The 21,065-nt window shown below is 47.3% G+C and overlaps 1 protein-coding gene across 4 annotated transcripts in view; it reads right to left on the reverse strand.

Annotated features, from left to right (window-relative positions):
• The window catches only part of LOC133351719 (semaphorin-3F-like), a 364,354-nt gene that overhangs the window by 21,641 nt on the left and 321,648 nt on the right, over positions 1-21,065 (reverse strand). For 3 of the 4 annotated variants that reach the window (XM_061567144.1, XM_061567143.1, XM_061567141.1), the window contains 4 exons: positions 8,445-8,582; positions 6,191-6,284; positions 828-947; positions 177-316 (listed from right to left, as the gene is read on the reverse strand). In XM_061567144.1, coding sequence (XP_061423128.1) covers positions 177-316; positions 828-947; positions 6,191-6,284; positions 8,445-8,582 — 492 coding nt within the window. The remainder of the gene's footprint in view (positions 1-176; positions 317-827; positions 948-6,190; positions 6,285-8,444; positions 8,583-21,065) is intronic. The other variant, XM_061567142.1, reaches the window with a different exon arrangement.

The following is a 21,065-nucleotide window of genomic DNA, read 5'->3' on the forward strand; positions in this document are numbered from 1 at the left end:
TCACCCCCCGACAGTAAAAATCTGAAAGGACCCTCCTAAAAAAAAAGAATCATGAGACTCGATGAGGCTTTCCTGCGTACGCATGCGTAAGTAAATCATAAAAAATAACGAGATAACAATACATATAATGCGCAAAATCAGCATTCGAGTAAAAACATCCTTTGGGCTGTACGCACAATGCAGACGCGGCCGATGCGCGCGTAGACAGACTTCTGGTTGCCAGATTCCGTGGCCTTCTCTCGGAAGAAGAAGTAGAGCTTGTCGTCGTTGCGGTCGCCGCTGTCCGGGATCATGTGCATGTCCAGGAAGACGGGCTCTGCACGACAGAATCCGCCACCGCGCCGCGCGATCATCACCCCGTCAACTTTCCTCGCATTCACACGAAGTCCCCACGTAGACTACGCAGGCTGCTGTTGGGGCAAGTGCTGGGCTAGAGCACCCTATGCAGGGGCTGGCACGGAGGCCCAGTGTGGCCGGCGCCACACCCGACCACATTTGTCTCACCACAGTGCTGATGTTCGCACACCGTATCACAGTAACTGATTGAAGGCCAGTTCAGATAATCACCACTGATGTTAGCCGTAGTGGGTAACAAACTCGGGCTCGCTGGGTTCGCAGTGCGGTCTGCTAACGCACGCACACACGCGACGTACTGGACACTCAACTGCTATGCACGGACTCACGGATTACTGCCGACCAGCACGTTCTCCATCCCCCCCGCCCCCACTCCCGGGGCATCATCTACTGCACGGTGTGGCACGGAGATTATTTCGGCGTTGACCGCGAGGAGAGCTATGCGCGGAACCCCGGCCCCGACGCGGACGTACCGTTGAGCCAGCGCGAGTTGTACTGATCGGTGCGCAGGGAGTGCGGCTTGCCGAGCGTACGGAACAGCGTGGCGTCCGTCCCCATGAAGTCCAGGTACACCCCTGAGCAGAGCTCCTCATCTGTACAGGGCACATCAAACGTCAGTCATGATCAATTCACTGCTTGATGAAGGTCTCCGCAAGCCGCCACCGCCTCCGCCACCACCTCTCGCGATCCTGTGATGAACAAACACTGCGGCATCTGCTGCATGCGAGCCAATCTCATTGCTAAAACACCTCAGTGGACATCTTCCCAGACGCGGTTCATTCCATGGTGGCACTCGGGTAATGTCCCTTCTTCTTCGTAGCACACGCCTGGTACGCAGGAGGTCATCCTGATCCTGACGCCTGCTGTATATTTGGAGTTTGCATGTTTTCTCTCCCCGCGGTTGTGTGGATTTTTATCCGGGTCCTCCGCGTTTTCCCTCCACATTTAGAATCAATCTTGATTTGAAGCTTTCGTGACTACAAGAATCCATACTCTTTGGTTCTTTCGGTAAAGTCACGTAGGTAGAAAAATGAAATAAAACAAAAAATAATATATCACGACGTTTCGATTGCACCACAAGTGGTCGTTCCGCCTGAGGACGCAGAACCAATAATTTGTCAAGCTCCAATGAGGGCTTACACTGCTGACAATTCTACGCAGCAAAGGAGCAGAAATTACATTGAACCAATTCTTCAACAAAAACAGGCCACGTTAATACTGTATATCCATATGTAAATGACAGAGCAGAATATAAATCGTTTTTGCAATTTCCTATCCATCCTATTCATAACGGGGTAAAAAAAAACGTGAACATTTACTGAGGAAATCTATTTTCATGTCATCACGACAAAGGTGGTTTGAAATTTTCAACAAAATTCCCAAAAGCAACTTCCAGCCATTAGCCCACACACTGATGCAGAACATTCCATGGCATGTAATGCAATGATACACTCCATGCTGTGTGATCATACTCTACATTTACACTTAAGATAAAATTCATTAAAAACAAGTTACAGATTACATTAATTTGCTTTCATAATGTCACAATCTGTGTGCCCTTACCTTCTAATGGCAATCCTTAACATTTTACAGCCTACGTCAATCACGGTATCGAGCCAACAGCTGCTCAAGAGACAACGCACGGCAGTGGAGCTGTGGATTAGTGAGTTACTGCCCTCGGAGGGTAACGAATGGGTTGAGAAAATTGAAAGGATAGAGCTGCAGATGTTACTTATCCAGATGGATAAAGCATAATCCTTGCAAGGCCGAGCATTACCAAACGACCGCTGTGCGGGATGTTGACTGTGGGTGAGCGCGCGCGCGCACACACACGCATGCTGATCTACACACACACACGCATGCTGATCTACACACACACACGCATGCTGATCTACACACACACACGCATGCTGATCTACACACACACACGCATGCTGATCTACACACACACACGCATGCTGATCTACACACACACACACGTGCTGATCTACACACACACACGCGTGCTGATCTACACACACACACGCATGCTGATCTACACACACACACACGTGCTGATCTACACACACACACGCGTGCTGATCTACACACACACACACACGTGCTGATCTACACACACACACACGTGTTGATCTACACACACACACGTGTTGATCTACACACACACGTACTGATCTACACACACACACACGTATGTACTGATCTATACACACTGATCTACACACACACACGTGCTGATCTACACACACACGCGTGCTGCTGATCTACACACACACACGTGCTGATCTACACACACACGCGTGCTGCTGATCTACACACACACACGTGCTGCTGATCTACACACACACACGTGTTGATCTACACACACACACACACGTGCTGATCTACACACACACACACGTGTTGATCTACACACACATGCTGATCTACACACACACACACGTGCTGATCTACACACACACACGCGTGCTGCTGATCTACACACACGTGGCAACTGCAACCGCCCGTGCTCTACAAACACCGTGGAAATTACGACCCCGGTAAATAGACCGCATCCAGCGACGACGCGAAACAGTTTTTTGCACGCATATTTGCACCATCATAGAGCTGTTACGTTCACATTTTTTTTTTCAAAGCGATTCTCTCTGGGTTTGAAATATTCTAGCGTCGATGCCAACATTGTGTTTTGTTAGGCCGCCGTGGATTTATACGAGTTGGCGATTTTAAAAAGTAAAAACTCGAGACCTGTTTGACTGTTCTCCTTGCCGTAGGAATTGGCTACAGACCCAACGCGATGCGTGAGAGTATTCATAAATGTTCGCTTGGAGGTCTTGCATCAAAGTTTTAATTTACACGCACCAATTCAGGTCACGTGGTCATTAAGTTTGTGGTTTGCCTGTGTGTGAAGTGTGGTACGGCAAATCACGACAACGAGCGGAGCGCCGGGTGGATAAAATGGTGTGAGTTGGCACAGTAGGGGGGTACAGCTGGTGGTGCATCTACCGGTCATCTCAGTCAGCCAACCCATGGCACCTACTGGGTCTGTCCCGAGATCTCCTGCACCTAGCCTGGCACAGTAGGGGGGTACAGCTAGTGGTGCATCTACCGGTCATCTCAGTCAGCCAACCCATGGCATCTACTGGGTCTGTCCAGAGATCTCCTGCACCTAGCCTGGCACAGTAGGGGGGTACAGCTGGTGGTGCATCTACCGGTCATCTCAGTCAGCCGACCCATGGCACCTGCTGTGTCTGTCCTGAGACCTCCTGCACCTAGCTTGGCACAGTAGGGGGGTACAGCTGTTGGTGCATCTACCGGTAATCTCAGCCAACCCATGGCACCTACTGGGTCTGTCCCGAGATCTTCTGCACCTAGCCTGGCACAGTAGGGGGGTACAGCTGGTGGTGCATCTACCGGTCATCTCAGTCAGCCGACCCATGGCACCTACTGGGTCTGTCCCGTGACCTCCCGTCAGCGAGCCTTCGACACTTCACGTGGCCTCAAAGTGCACCTGGCCTGGCACAGGCACTGTGGTGACGGTGCCGTCACTTAGTGGCGAATGGCGGGTGTGTTGGTATTCGTACGGCAATTTGTATTTGATTCCTAGCGACCCTCTCCTAGGCCACCCGCGTGCGGAATGATTAATCGTGCAGTGTGTACTGACGCAAACACCGGGAAGAGAAATAGTGCCTGCGAGTGTTGTGATGAAACCTGTTTGTTGTTCTTACGAAATGATCGTGAGCAGCATTGCTCCAGCAACATGTGCGAGATAAATTAACAACTTTTGCCAGCTTCTTCTTCTTGGTTCTTTCGGTAAAGTCACGTAGAATGGAAATAATAAAATAATAAAAATTAAACATAATAAAATAATTTTGCCAGCTTGTGTGCCGTGACGTGGGTTCGATTCCCGTTCACGGCCAACACCCGTGAAGATTATCTGAACCGGTCCTGGGCCTCCCATAGGTTGACTCAGCCTCAAATGAGTACCTGGTGCCATGTGCAAACATCGCTACGAGGGAGACAAAGGCGGCCGGGCGTGGTGCTGGCCACCCACCCCCTCGTGTGCCGTGCCGGCCTTCATAGGTGCTCGCTAACAACACTTGCCCCAACAGTCTGTCACAGGCTACACGGGGGATCTTTGTTTTGCATGTGTGCATGCATTGACCCTATGCAGACACATCAGCATAGCGCTGTGCCACTGGGCCATAATAAGCCATGCTGGGACTCGTGAACCACAGCCATGTGCACGGGTATGCACACAGCTGCAGCACCACAATTATCTTTTCCACGAGTGGAAAAAAGTTTGAGTTGTATTTCCTCTTGAAAATGATCTACTTGGCAAGGACAAGGGTACGTGTCAAATATGAGCGTTCATTTTTGTTGTTGACAGTACGCGACTCCACACGTTGCATGCGTGTTCCTCTGCACGTGTGTACTTTTGTATGTTCACCGAAAACGCACACACACACGACACGCATGACGTGAAATGCCCAGTGCAATGACGCACAATGGCTGGGGCGGTGTGCGCCGCTTTAAATCTCGCGCCGAACTGTTACCGCTGTTCGAGCCTCGATGAATAAATACGGAGCATCGAATAGAATGCCGCCTGTTAACAAGAAAATCTGCTCAGAGAGATGTGGGTACAGAAAGGAAAGGACAAATGATACCAGAAACTACACACTGATCAACTCTTGGACGAATGAGAGATATTTGAGTGACGAGAGAGTAATGAGACCTAATTGCATCGTCTTATCACGCCTATTAAGTAGGAGCACTGTAGAACGTTAAAAAGGAGTGAATCGTAAAATAAATGAGTAACTCTTAGTCAATACGGTAATCATCACATTCTTACAATTCTAGATTAGACTGCCGCTTGTTATAGACAATTATTGTTAGGTATTGCGTTCTCAATGCCAGATGTTGGTCCCTATTTGTTTTTTCAGGATATTATTTTATAAGACCCCTGAAGCTTCCTTACAGGTATGTGTGTAATGTCAAGGTACAATTATCCATTTTCTATATGCTTGTCGGGTGTTTGCATTTAAGTCACAGACTGATTATTTAGAGTCGGGACAATGATGCCTAAATATTTAAAGCAGCCAATTGAAATCACACACTGCAAAACAAATGTAACATTCGAAGCACGTTTGTGTTCTGGGGCAGTTATGTTGTTCTTTATTCTTTCAGAGTCCCTCACTCTCTGCTCACAATCATTAAGGACCTTCATGATAGTAGGCAGGCCCGGGTAAAACTGTGTCCTCTGGCTCCCACAATATTGAACATCTATTTCGACCACGTAGTTCGTGAAGCCTTAGATGGCTGTACCGGAGGAATTTCCATCTGGTACAGATACAATGGAAGGATGATTTATACCTGGGTGCAGTCAAGGGATGACTTCATTATGGGTCAACCATGTTATGTATGCTGATGTTCTGGTGATTGTTGCTCATTCAGAGGATAAGTTTGAGGCGCTGCTGCTCTATCTGGAGCATACCAATGGTGTCAAGATCGGTCTCTTTGGACGAGGCTTGTGAAGGACGCTACTGGAAAGCTGGAGGCAGTCGCCCTCCAGCAACAACGGAGGGCAAAGAAGCGATGTTCACAACAACGAGTGAGCACCGGGTGGCTAAAAGAGCAAAGTTGGCACAGTAGGGGGCACAGGTGGTGCATCGGCCAGTCATCTCAGTCAACCCATGGCACCTGGGTCTGTCCCGTGACCTCCTGCCAGTGGGCGTTCGACACTTCACGTGGCCTTAACGTGCACATAGCCTGGCACAAGCGCCGTGGCTAATGGCGGTTGCTGTGCGTGTGTGTGTGAATGTGAGAAAGCTCTACGTACTGATCATGAGTGAGACGCTCTCCAGTTTGGGGCTATAGGAGCACTTGCCCTTGCCCGACTCTGGTTTCCCGTGGCTCAGCAGCAGCGTGCGGTCCTGTCAATGGTGACATCCAGTCAGAACACACCAGCAATGTCCACACTGCACAGCAGCAATGTTCACACTGCGCCACAGCAGGTGGCAAACATTCAACATTTACACAATCAGGGAGCTTCTCACTATCTATAGACACGTCGTAAACAACAAGAGACATGTTTTACATTACATATGTTTAGTGCATCAAGTATGTGTTTGTAAAAATACATACTTATCCATGTAGTATTTCCATAAATAGCAATATTGGCCATGGCTAAAACTAGAAAACAAATGGCTGACAACTGCCTTTATTTAAAAAACAATCAAGAAAATAAAAAGCCTGCTGTAAATGTAATTTCATGACGGAGTACATTTTGGGCGAAGTCTTTTTGAAAAGCAACAGTGGATTTTCCTATGGATAAACTGGGCCCCTACCAGAGGAATGTGGAATTTAAACCACTGGTTTAAAACTTCCAATTCGGGACAAGCTCTGCCCACCACTACCATTAGCTTCGAGATTTCAATTGCATGCAAAGGCTTTTCAATTCACGTTGAACATTTTATGTAACCATGCAAAAGCTCACTGAGATTCAATGTATCTTGTAATGTGACACTTTTGCATTCCAACTGTTCTTACTTTTTAATAACCGTTCCTTTGTAACTATGGCGACCACAGACATATGTGTGTGTACCTGTTGTCGGTGCACCCCTTAAACCAATTATTTTTTAAATGTATCAAATTTTATTTCCTTTCTTACGATTAATAAGAATTCACCATCGACCAATCAGCAGCTACACATTTAGCAGAGCGTGCTACTTTCGTGCGTGCCCTCTCAGACGGGGAATCGAAGCCAAAACCAAAAGAACCCTACGATCCTTTTTAAAATCTAAATACTTTCCACTGTGCATTACATTTCATGTAGGTGTGTGTGTGTGTGCGTGTGGTTTTTTGTTGTTGTAATGTTATCACAAAACACATCAAACGTTTGCTCACAAAGTGAGATGGAGAAAAGACGATGGCAGGTGAGCCAGGTTTCCATAAAAACACACACTACCGCAAAAAATACAAATCGGAGCTTATAATTTGGACACCCCCCAATTTTTTTACATTTTCATTCGAAACTGAAAATGACGGCCTCCAATGCCCTCCCCCCCTCCCACTCATCGGTGGCTGAATGACCACAAAGGAACTTTAATGTCAACAGCAGATCAACTCGCACGGATTTTCAGCAGCCCTTTTCACTCATCCCACGGTGGCGAAAGAAAGGTCTGTAGAAAACATCGCATTGGTCTGAAAGTAGTATCGTGTTTTACTCTGTTTTTTTTTTGGTCATTCGTACAGGATTGAATTTGGCTTTCTCTACCGAATAGATCCAAAAGCATTCACAAAAATCACAATAAAAGTTATGTTTTTTATGGAAACCTGGGTGACCATGAAAGTGTCATGCATGCGTTTACCGTGGCTGAATTACGTTCATGCAATGTATATTAATTGCTTATTTTATAATTAACATTGATTTGTGTTATTAGCCATTTCACTGCGATGGCTACAAATGCAGAGATCAACAAGCACGTGTAAAAACATTCCAGTTGTATAAACATGACTGAAAATGCAAGTATTTTGCAAACCATTATGCATCCCATCCATCCAGTAATTGCAGTGTGCATTATATTAGTCAGTCATTGTTAATTGTGTGAAATGCTCAAGCCCTCCACATTTAACTTGCTTGATCCAATTTCATCGGCTCTTTTTGGAAGAAGCACTGTGAATCAATGTACGTATCGTGCTTTCCGATTAGATTGTCCAAACGTACGAACGGACGCCTAGTGGAGCTGGGAGGGCTGTGATGTGACGGAGCGAGAGGCGTATCCTCGGATTATCGAGAACAACAACTTCCTTTTAGTGGCAGGGGAAACTATCGCCGAGAAAACACCAACTCCCCGGTGGCTCCATCTGATCAAGCGGCCACTCCACCATGACAACAAATGGGGTGGTTCAGGCTGGTGAATTACCATTTCCTTCCTGCCACCACCACCGCCATCAATCTCTTCTTCCTACCCCATCACTCCTTGGATACGCCACTGGAAAGAAATTACTTGAGCCAGCATGCTTCATGGCCCAGGAGAGCGGACAGCGGAGGAGACTTGCGGGTGTGGGACAAGGTCAAAGGGCGTTCCTACCCCAGGCGGCAGCAATACCTCTGCCCGGCGCCCGACGTTGGCGTAGGTGCAGATGGGGTGGTAGGCGCCTGTGCCGCACACGTACAGGTGCGTGCGGTTGTAGGGCTGGATCACGCGCACAAAGTTCCCGCACTCGCCCTGCGCAAAACGACACAGAACGCACGTACGCACGCACATCAATACCCACGGATGTTAATGCCTAAGGAGACGAGCAATCACACATGTCTTCACCTGCTCAGGAGAACGGCTCAGTTACACCGAGGGTCGGTTAGATGCGGTTAAATCCGAGGATTTAACGGCGACTTGCCAGAGAGCGTCACACACCGTCGGGCGTGACTGAGGGCTTGGCTGATGAGCAACACAGGCATACACGAGATCTGCGAGCTTGAATGGCAGACACAACACCATGGGGACTTGTTGTTGCCCATCAAGTGGGGGGACACTATTCAGAAAGTATTGAGCAACTTCACTGGTTCACTTACAACGGTTTGTTCATGTGAATAAAAACTTTTCACAGGTGAAATTATACATGTCACGGTGAATGAGCATTTACAAGGATTCACCTCCAGTGGGAGCTGACGATTTGATTCAAATAGATTATTTTCTCATTTGTACCGTCTCATTTGTACTCTCCGTAACATGTTTCTGTCTCGTCCGCACTGCGATTCACGAGGAAAGCGTGTGCGGAGGCCATCATCCAGCAGCGGATGGAATGTGGATGATGATGATGATGACGACGCCGACGAGGATTCGTGATGAACTTTGAGTTGCTATCTCGGCCTCTACTCTCACTCTTTCCATAGGGGGCAGTATAGTTACACAAAGCAGACTCGCTGGGTAAGAGGTGGGGAACCAACTGGACATCTGAGATGCAGCGATGTGCTCTCTAAAAACAAAGTATTTGTAATGGTATCTGTTATGTGCGAGGCACATTACCCGTGCGTGCGTGCGTGTACACTCAGTCCGCCTATCTGTATACCTGTGCATACACTGGCGTGCACACTTTCGTGGGTATGCGGTTGAGTGTATGCTAGGCTGCAAAGGTGATTTAAAACACCCGAACTGTATTTGTAAAGGGCATCTAGTATTCTATGATCAGTATTGTACGTTTACCCAGGAAAGCATCACTGGGCGTCAAGACCCGTTTTCAGGAGGATCCTGCCAAGGGTTCGCAGGAGGGAGCGATGCTCCTGCTGCTGCTGCTGCTGCGTGTGATCTCGATCGAGTAATTTTCAGATATTTTTTTTCAGCATTGAGATGATTGGCCAATACGAGTGACATTTGTAGGGTTTTATTTTGTCCGCTGTGGGAGAAAACCGGAGAACCCGGAGGAAACCCAGAGGGAGAGCATACAAAATCCACGCGGAAAGGCACCCACGACTGGTTCAAACCTAGGCGCTTCCTGTTGCGAGGTGATTTTTCCACCTGGCCTCCTAAGCCTGTATATTTCTAACAAGCCTATATATGTTTCAGTAGCTCACAGCGGTCTCTCCAGCTTAGCCGCATTGTTTTATTTAAAGTCAGGACATCTCCCAACCATAGCAATTTCAAACGATGTCCTCATTCATCTCAATGCTTTCGGAATCATATGCTGGTTTCGATACAGCACAACTGATACGTCTGGGAAAATATCTGTGCCGACTACAGCTTCCAGAATAAGGGCTTACTCTACCCCCCCCCCCCCCCCCCCCATTTAAGATGACACTATCTTCTCGTTTGACACGCTGCAAATTGAAAACAAGCGGGGCTCGACGCAGACGCGTCTGCTTGACGCGTGTTTCAGCGAGCTTTAAAAAAAAAACGGCCGGCGTTGAAATAATGAATCACAATTGAAACAAAAAAAAAAACGCGTCCAGTTTAAACGCCGCGGAGAAAACTTCGTGTCACGAGACGACGAGCTCCACGCGGCGCGCATGCGGCCAGCGCCGCCGCAGCGCTGCCGCAGCGCCGCCTGGATGTGATCGTCAGACCCGTGAACGAGCGTGGCGGTGCCGCCACCACCGCACGCGGCTCGCCCGCGCCGTCACGTCGGAGCTGCACACAACATACCACGTCTGTCGCCACGCCTCGCACGTTGGCAAGGAGCGGCGATCCCTGCGCGCGTTGAATGAACTGGAAACAGCGGATTTTTTGGCAAATGCACATGGGGGGGGGGGGGTTACGTTTCTTTCTGCACTCGGTACGGTTGTTGTTGCGCAACAACAACCCTCCATCAAAGCAATACACAAGTGTGCTTAACTGGACTATCTTGGTCACACCGTGGATCCCACTCAGCAGATGTTTGTAAATATTAGGTTTCATACGGACATTTACATTGTGAAGTTAAGAAAGAAAATGTACGAGCAACGTATATTTATTCAACGAATGTTCAAATAGATCTATTCACATGCCTCATAGGATCTCCTTCCATGTCAGGCATGTTGATACGTATATTGATATGATCATCATGTAAGGCCTGTTGATACTTATGTTGATAGGTATGTTCGGTCGCGACATCAACATTTGATCCATCTTAGCCCCTTCTGCCAGAATCCATCGTAGTAGGATCGTACCCTTTGGGTCTTACTTTCCTCTTTTCGCTGCATTGCTGGAAAGGCAACGTAGAGAAATCTGCTCGACGGATATCCATGGAAAGATGACGATAAAAGATTGAGGCCAAAGAAACTTGAGGAGATTTTTGTTTTTTTACATTATAAAGATTTAAAATGTTGTTCGTGGAAACTTTGGAGACCAGGTTTCTGGCAATGTCTGCGAATCAAAAGGAGTTTAACTTTCTGCGAAGGCACCAGCAGACTTGTGTGGTGTAGCCCATGGCGTGGCGAGATGTCACTGTAAAGCCGGCGTGTAAGACGGCCTCTGCACAACTATTTGAGCAATGCAAACGTTTACATGGAATTTATTAACGGTCAAAACATCTCACGCAGGCAGGTCGGTATTATATTTTTATTTTGCCATAAACTATTTAGCCATTATTTTGCCATTGGAGTGCCGAGACATTAACTCTCTCGCCTGGTATGCAGGAGGCCGTGGGTTTTATCGCAACCCCGACGCCTGCTGCTGTATATTTGGAGTTTGCGTGTCTCTCTCCCCGTGGTGGCGTGGATTTTTCTCCGGATCCTGCGGTTTTTCCCTCCACATTTAGAAGCTTGCGTTTAGAGTATTTGGCTGCTGTCAATTTCTACATGATAAGCCACTTCGTTGAGCTATAACTTGATCAAAGTCACATGTGAAAAAGAGCTGTATATAGCCTTAACTGGTAAAATAAAAATTGTTTAATAGTTTTTTATAAGTTGAAGGTACCACACATATTTAGTGTACGCTTCTTCTTGTAAAATGTATTGTTTCTGAAAATGTTAAATTAAATTAAGGAAAAAAAATAACTAAACGTTAAAAAAGCATGATATTATTATTATTATGGGGAGTGGTGTGGCAATCATTAGCACACTGCTATGAAATCAATCACATGGGTTCCATGACCAGCCACGGCTAACATCTGTGGTGAGTGATATCCGAACCAATCCTGGGCACCACGTCAGTCACCAACCGTCACTGATCAGCGTGGTGAAGGATGGTCAAACAACATCTGTGACCGAAAGGCAAGAGGAGGCCCTCATCCAGAAATGGAATTATTTACGATATGTAGTTTTAAAATTTCAATATCCCCCCCCCCCCCCCCCCACATTTATATGCCCAATTACTCGGATATATTTCTCCCCAACAATGGCAGTCTCTTATGCAATTTCGGACATGCTCTGTTCGCGGTGAACTGTCCACGTGGAGAGGGCCCTTAAAAAGAACCGGTCAGACTTTCCTCCCGAACGCTTGTTGGTACCGACAGGCGCACGTGGCATTGAGTTTTCATCTACAGGCCACAGTGCAAACACGATCAATGCATGGAAACACACATTATCTGGGAGCCATTCACTCACGTTGGCCATTCAATTTCCTCCAAAGAAAGCCGACTGATTAACACAAGGATTACATTCATTTGTTTCTGACGTAATCCTTTTGCTTGTAAACTTGTCATTAAAGGAAAGAATGTAGCATCGGCAGATTACTGCACCGATGTACGACCAGGATTGGCAGCGCCCTGCTGCTCTACACAAACCACTTGAGAGTAAAAATGAAGGTGAAACCCAAGGTGGGTGTGATGACACTTTTAAGAGCACTTCCACTGTTTTCCCGTGGCTCGGAACGGCTCCACGAATCCTCGCCCTATCTCCCATGGTGTGAGATTTGCATTCAGGTTGGCATCTGCCGCGAGAGTGCAGCGACAATGCCCACATTGATCGGTCGTGGCGCAAAAAAACGACTCTGAATGTTTCGCCCGACAAGGCGCCCCCCCCCCCCCCAGACCAGGTCATTAAAAAAAAAAAAGAGAGCCTCTTTATTCTGGCGGAGGAGGTCTCGCTTGTTCTTGCTCATCGCTGAGATTCAAATGATCCGAGCAAAGGAGCACGGAAAAGAGAAAGCGAAGCGGTAGAAAATAAATCCTCCAGACCGTAAATGTGGAGAAGTTCCCATCGGCAAAAAAGACACGCCGGAATACTAACGCACGGCATTGCATTTCATGTGGTCAGCAACCATATTAAGCTCATTTGGCCCCAAAAAAAAACCCTTGGGCTTATTGTTTGCACGGCTTGGGATTACAGTAAGGGAATAAGAACATGGCCCATAAAAGTTAACCGAAAAGCAACACTGGACTCTCTGTAAAGTGGCGGCCAAACCCTCCCCCCCCCCGCACCACTGCCAATCAAGCAGAGGACAACACAGAGTCTCCAGTGTGTCCCTCTTCGACTCTCATCGAGGGGCTGGCACGGCTGAGCGTGCAAGCACAGTGGCACACACGCTCGCTGGGCTCGGATCGGGCCGCCGGTTATTAGATGGGGGGGTCCTCGTGGTTCACATGTCCTGTGTTGCGTTGCAAAGGTCTCGTTGGAAGTTTAGACTTTGTGAATATCTTCTTGTTAGGTCAACACTCGCCGAGTAATATACTCGCCGGATCTTTTCCTTCTCCCCCCCCCCTCCCGTCAAGTTCATGTAACCCTGGAGGAAGTCTGCATGCGTGCGTGTGTTTAGAATTCCTTTGAAGTGTTTCAGATTTTTGAAAGGATAACACGCAATAAGTGCAGCAACGAAGGTAGAGTATATATATCGAAATAAAATATATTCGATGGACGAGGTAAAAATATCAGGTTCGCAAAAAACAACAACATGCAAAAAAAAAATCCATGTTCTTAAACAAACAGAATTGGTACGAATTGAACGGCGTTCGGGGTCATCGGGATTTTCTAGGATTACAAAAACATCCATCCATCCTCGAGCCGCGTCGTCCAGCATGAGGGCTCCCGCGCCTCACGGCCCCCAGGGTCGCGTTGCACGTCCCACGCCTCGCCACCACCATCGCCACCACCATCACGGCCCCGCGCGCATGCAGGCGCGACGGCACTTTAGAGCATCCTGCAGAGTCGTCGCTGCTCCGACGAGTTTCTCAAACTCCCGCCACGCCGGTCGGTCACACCGCGGAGCCGAAACGCATTGGGTAGTACACATTCTTCGGGACCTACGGTTTTCCCCTCCGCATTTAGAATCAACGTGTGTTTGAGTATTTGGCTGCTGCTATACATTTCCACATGATGACAAGCCACTTGGTTGAGCTATCATTCGTAGCCAAGTCGCTTCTGAAAAAGAGCTATGTTAGCTCAGTGGGCCTTACCTGGTAATTTTTTTTTATATGCATCGTCGCACGCAGGTCGTCATTCTGACGGTGAAACTGGAGAGTCCCTTGTAGAATGCTGGCGTCGCTGAGCCATCATCCCGACGAACCGTCGTCTGACATAAGCCCAGAGCGGCGTTACATTTGTCAAAACGAAACAGGCCGAAGAGAATATCCGCTCACGAAGCGACATTTGTTTTAGTCGGCGACGAGTGGACAGACATCGTGGAGCGTCGCGGGGGCGACGACGATGACCTATCAGAGATGAGCGCGACCGAAGACTGGCAGTCGAAATTAGCTGTGCGAGTGAAGATGCAGACTGAGATAATTTCGTAAAGTTGTTAGGGATTAGCAGTGCACAGAGGCTGTATATGCATATAAAACATATATATGTCTGGGTTCGCCGATTGGTTGATTGGATAACACTGCGGGTGAAATTGCATGCCATAATACAGTTTTTTTGGTTAGATCGTGGAAATATAAGTGTGTCGTTAAACCCGCCACCACCCGACACAGCCAATGAGTGAAGGTTTGTCACGTAAACAGAACGTGGCCAGTTCGTTACCAGTACAGCGCACCGGTGTGTTGGAGAGTAAGTCCACGACATTTACAATCTGAGTACGACGGGTGGTGTCGGGTTTAACATGCTCTGACACATAAAACAAACCCTGTATTATGGATGATATTGGTTGAGAAAGCCTGCGTGCTAAATTGCATGCCCCTCGCAAACATTTGCTGGTCGACAAGACGAAGGGGATGACTACATTAAATCCGAAGGCCCAGCCTTGACTTGTGCTCCTCAGGTTGTCAACGAGAACAAAGACGATGATGAGACCAAAAATTGCCCACTAAATTAATACTGCTCTGCAGCATTAGAAGATTATGGATATGATTGCGATTTCGTGGAAATGTTTAAGTGCACTGTGCTTTTTCACAAGAATTTTCAAATGAGCGAAAAAACACGAATACTGTGTGTGCAAAAAAAAAACCGGACAATAAATACATGCGACATTGAATTCATGTGGATAATGAATATTTTACGTTATATTCTACCATTCTGCACTGCCTCAGCCCTTCTGTAACGACAACACTCGTCACATGAGCGTGAAAGTATCTTGTATCAAATCTAGATTGTATCATTCTGTTTCAGACGAAGTAGCAACAGTGTGCAAAGGAAAGATCTAATTTTAACCAGAATTATAGGTAACTATTCTAATCCTTTAAGAGTATCTTGCACAACCTGGGCAACACTAATATAGATCCTCGCGTTTTGAATGATGTCACGATGTAATGGTTGGGGTGCTGGATATACAATCTAGAAGTCGCCGGTTCCATCTCCCTTCAAGGAAAGTCCATCCATCGGAGGGCAGTGGTCTCTAAATCGGGCCGTCTCTATCCACCCAAGCGGTACAACGGGTACAAGCAATTCCATCAGCAGGTTTGCGTGTTGGGGGGTAAGGGGTGTTACTCTCAACTCTCACTAAAACTGCAATCGCCAACAAGGCCTGGATGAGAGCAGTTCCCTGCGCTGGTCAGATAAGCTGCTGCGGCCGTGCACACGAAGCCCTGCTGTGCTGCAGCCCTATGCCTCACAGGATCGGTGTGCACCCACCCCCAGTGTGGGGCTTCTCACTCCGCAGTGAGGGCGTGGGACGGACGCGGCGCTCAGGAACTGAAGGGGATAAATGTCAAAACGATGGCGCTCTTGCCAACACTTGTACCGTTCTGTTATGCCAAAGCCCAAAACAAATGTATTTCTTGGTTAAGGAAAAGGTGCAAGCCTGCAATTGCTTGCTCAGAAACAACAATTGTGCCATGAAGAGAAGTCAGCTGACAGCCATTTCAAATTCACGCACACCGACGTGGAGTGGTACGAGTTGGTTGGCACGTGACAACCATGGACCCAGCAACCAGAGAGTTCAACTCTCAGTCGTGGCTAATATCAGTGGCAAGCAGTACCTGACCTGGTCCTGAGGCCCCTTCCTCATTTCATCAACCCACACCAACCCGCACTGAACCACATCGACCAGATATTACAAACCACCGCCGACACCGCACGAGTAGGCCTTCACTCATCACTGGATGGTCAGTGGGCTGTAAAATCATTAACGTTATCCATTCCCTAGGTTTGAAATTAACTGCTTTCAAATGAAATGCTTATTCCACGTGGCATATTCACGTGACCGTGCGGGTGTGGTGGTGTGCTTACCAGATGTCACTTTCGCAAAGTTGCGCAGAGCGAAAAACAAGGGGCCCAATTTTCCGGAGCGGAGGCCGATTTTACGGTTGTCGTGCCCACCAAGTATTTAATGTCAATTTTTGTGTAAGAATGGGGAGGGCACACCCGTGATCTCTTAATCACATGAAATCAACGCTGGAATCCCTGAGTTGCACTACATTTATACGTACTGGACTATCGTGTTCATGTACATCACGCTATAAAAATAATTTAAATGAAGATCTGAATTTACGACTCAACTTGACCAAACATTTCACGGAAGATATTCTCTTGTTTATAATCATGGTTGGCATGTTTTGTTTTATGCTGTGTATCAAATGGAATGCAAGTAGCCTGTGGGAGGCATAGCTGAATATTTAGCTGAAATTTGTAAAAGTTTTATTGCTTTCTTCCTCTTGTAACGTAACCGAATCGTTGATAAAACTTGACTCAATGAAAAAAACGGCACTTTATGAAAAAAAAATATACAAGTACCGCACGCTAGTGCCAATCACTGGCAAAAGGGAAGTGGGTGAATTCACCCGTGGCTCGGGTCAAGTCGGCTAAGGCATATGGAGCGTCAGTCCCTTTATCTCACCGGCTGATCTTTGCAGGTGAGATCAAGTGAGTGCCAAAGGGCCCTGTGGGCCACACAATATTGTGGAGGTTCGGAAAGAATGTTTTTTTTTATCAGTCGCCCCATCTCTCCAAGAGAAATCGGCAGCAGGGAACAGCTACGCACGCCCGGGCAACATTGGAAAAGCACCCATTCGGTCACCCCCCCAATTTTCAGTCGCTTTTGATGCACTGTGGACCTCAAAGACAAAGATCCCCCATATAGCCTTAACAGACTGTAGGGGCAAGTGCTGTTAGCGAGTACCTATGAAGGCCGCAACAGTACACGAGGGGGTGGGTGGCCAGCACCACGCCCGACCGCCTTTGTCTCCCTAGTGGTGATGTTTACACACCGCACCAGGTACTCATTTGAGGCTGAGTCGACCTAGGGGAGGCCCAGGACCGGTTCAGATAATCGTCACTGGTGTTGGTCGTGAGCGGGAATTGAACCCGTGTCGCCGGGTTCATAGTGGACCTCACAGCACGACCACCCTGAACTTTATCCCAGATACTAAAACCGCAAGCTGCAAAACTGTGGTTTTGATCACATTTTTTTAAATTCAACTTTCTTACATCAGATCCCTTTAGGGAGGGGGCGGGGCACGGTTGACAAGAATAATCATGAGCCTTGTGGAAACCTAGATTTTCTGATAAGAGGATCACAGACAAACGTCCAGAAATGCAAGAAATACGCAGGATGTGTGTGCACCGAGCCATTGTATATCTATGAGAGCAGGAAGTGAAATTCAATCATCTTCCCACTTCGGTGTTCCCGTGGAATGATATAAAAAGAACGCATTGTTCACAGAGCACATGCACGATGTGCAAGTGTCAGAGGTAGGCCCTTGTGAGTCTGCATCCGCAACAGGATGATGATCTAATGATCCAGCTGTCCTTACTTCTCTGCACCTCGCCGCACAAAGAAGTTCCCGCGCATTTTGATGCCAGATCTGCGGTTGATTTATAGCTCGCCGCAAATGCGAGGTTATATTAAAATAAACGTAACGAAGTGTTTATTTCCTTTTCTCATTGTTTGGGTGTATTGTTTGTGTGCCCAGGGGATAGATTTTTTGCAATGTTCCCTTATTGACCCATTTTTTTTCCATGAGCAGGCGATGAATTATTTGCCTTCGTCTTATTAATGGCAAAGAACCAACAACGCCTGGCCTTACCTCACACAACGGCTGTGCATTATCAATCGTGTGTAGCATAGCAAGCACATGAAGCGTCGGGGATTATTCTGTCTCTTGATTTGGCGAGCAACGCCGTTATTTTCAAGATGATGGAAATTCCCAGCGCGGGCAACGTTCACAGGTTTCATTCGCTCGGGGGGGGGTGGGGGGGGGGTGGGGGGGGCGAGTGAGGGGTCAGGAGGCGAGGGGGGGGGCCGTGGCGCTGAGCCGATGTGCGCCTGGGAGCCACAGCCGCTCGCCAAGCGGCTCGGACGCGCTCGGTTTTCCCCAAGACACTTTCGCGAGCCACTTCTCATGCCGGAGTGCGCGTAGGTGCCGTTGCCTTGACCCACACTCAATGTTTTGGCATTGGCGATGCTGTCGTCAACTTGTGTTGTATTACACGTGACGAATTGGTGACATGTGCTCATTTCGCAGTCATTTAGTTTATTGACAAGTTCAAGCGTTTGTTTTTCACGAGTGAAAGCTATCGAAACAAATTATGGTCATTATATTGCAGTCTTGTACTTAAATGAGACCGCCATTTGTTCGCCCCTTCAGGCAGTTCTGTGCGGTATATTAAATGTGTCCTCGCAAACAAAGTTACGTATTTAAAGGCTTACGGCAGATAGACATGGGCAGCTTGCTCTATCTCAATATTTATTTTAGTTCCAAGTCCTTTTGGTTATTCAATGCTTATTTGTCCTTTAAAAGGTGGCATGTTATATTTTGCCCGTTTGTTTATAAAACAGTTAACCGGCGGGTCGTGCGCGTGGTGGGGTGGATACTGCCACCTCTTCCAAGACGCCTGGTCAGCATGGGAGACGAGTCCAAAATCAACATTTTCCTGGGGCCCTGCCAGCTCCCTGCCAGCTCCCTGTAGTGCAGGCCTCTTCTGCCACCAGTGCCGTTAGCAAGCAATTGCAGGGCTGCACCTTTACGGTTTTGTACTAAATATACATATTTGTTTTTTCCCTGAATATCTTGGTTTTTGTCCTCTTGTAGTTTCAGGTCTAATACAAAAATAAAACTTACCTGACGAACTGAAAGGGTGTTTTAGTTCACAGCAAATCATATTTATCTAAATTCTGCCTGAAATTAGAAAATAAAATGCTCATGCCTGAAATCTGGAATAGATTTCATTCCAGTAGCAGTCCTCCGCTCAAAAACAATATGGTTTTCATTGTTCCTGGGATGAACTATGAAAAAAGCGTGCAGCTTGCATGAAGAGGAGTAAAAAAACCCCATCTAACGCTCAATTGCTGTGCCAGGTGCCAGGAGAGGGGTGGTGGGGGGGGGGGGGTGAGAGATATTACACTCGCCTGCCAGAAATACTGGTGCAAACATTAAAATATTTCCACGGATGTCCCTGATTGATGGACCACAGTGTGGGGCTGTGCTCCCAGAGATGACCTCGGAATTGCTACCTGCCCGAACGGGAAGCCAAATCACACACTCATTCCAACCACATTTAAAGAAAAAAAAACTACGGTTGCCATGAGAACCAAGTTGGATTAGGGTGCCATTTATCATTTTATTTTTGTTAACCCTTTCTCGTTCTGAGACGTCCTGGAAGTTGCAGGGTGGGTGTCCCGTTCACCGCTGAATCTCGGAACGCGCAAGCAGTTCAGCGATAATTTTATTTAGAGAGGCGTAGTGCCGCTAATTTTAAAGACATTGTTACTCACCGCAGAGAACTGTAGTGACACGACCGCACTCTATGATAGCTGGTGCCAAACTGTGCCACACACCATCGAGCATTGCACTGTGGGAGCCTCAGTACCTATAAAGGTATTTTATTTGAGTTATTATTTCGGTTACAATAAAGTTAACGAAGCTGCTAAATCTGATTGTATAAAATGTTAAACTTTACCGAAACAAAAAGCAACTGTTGTTAAAGTTGTTCTATTTAATCCGGAACAACACGCACAAGCTACAACACCTTCCATATCTCAACCATTAACGTTATACTACGTACAATAATTTTACCACCATTCATTGTGCGTTAGATCATACCTGAATAGGTGAAATAACGTAACTTTAGTGGCATATTGCGAAAGGGTGTAATTACGATAATTGCTGCTTGTAGCGCAGAAGCTCGCCAGGGGTTTCAGACGCCAGCGTCGGTGGACAAGAAGGGCTCCACCACCACCGCCGTCGCTCGCGACACGTGGCGCGAGCGACATGCCGCTCGGCAACAACCCCGCGCGCTACGATGAGCGACTTTACGATATCGCAACCATGCCCTTGGAACGTGGGTCCGGACGTTCCAATTACACGGGTCTACAATTGTTTAGACGTCGTCAAGCTTTGTGCTCTTCATTATGGATTTTGATGTGCTGAATTCAACTATGACATAGTCTTTGGTTCTTTCGGTAAAGTCACAGAGGTAGAAAAATCATAGATCATGACGCTTCGATCGCAACACAAGCAATCGTCATCAGGCGGGACAACCACAGCAAGAAACAACTGGAAGACCAAAGAGTATGGATTTCTGCAGTCACGAAAGCTTCAAATCAAGAATCAACTATGACAATTAAAACAGCCGATTGGCTACTGTTCCCAAGATGTTTACGTTTTTACTTCTATGTATATTGTGTAGAGTTTTACTCATGTGTTTATGGTTGCTGTACATGCTAAAATGTCACCTGTCCTGTCCATATAACACTTTAAAAATCAGCAAAAGGGTTTATATAAATACAATTCATTATGAAACAAAAGGCAAAAAACTAGTATGTATGTAGATAGGTACATAGTTGAGTCCTTATATTCGTCAACGTCAACAGTTACCGATGGAAATGCTCGGTTCACAGGCATCGGTTGCTTTTACCTGCAATCCACCGCCAGCACATCAGTGAATGGAGATCACCCGATGCAACAATGGCCATTAGAAGGCTGTG

Source organism: Lethenteron reissneri, chromosome 38 (genome assembly GCF_015708825.2).
Source record: "Lethenteron reissneri isolate LAM-NWPU_2019-01 chromosome 38, ASM1570882v1, whole genome shotgun sequence".
Taxonomy (NCBI): Eukaryota; Metazoa; Chordata; class Hyperoartia; order Petromyzontiformes; family Petromyzontidae; genus Lethenteron; species Lethenteron reissneri.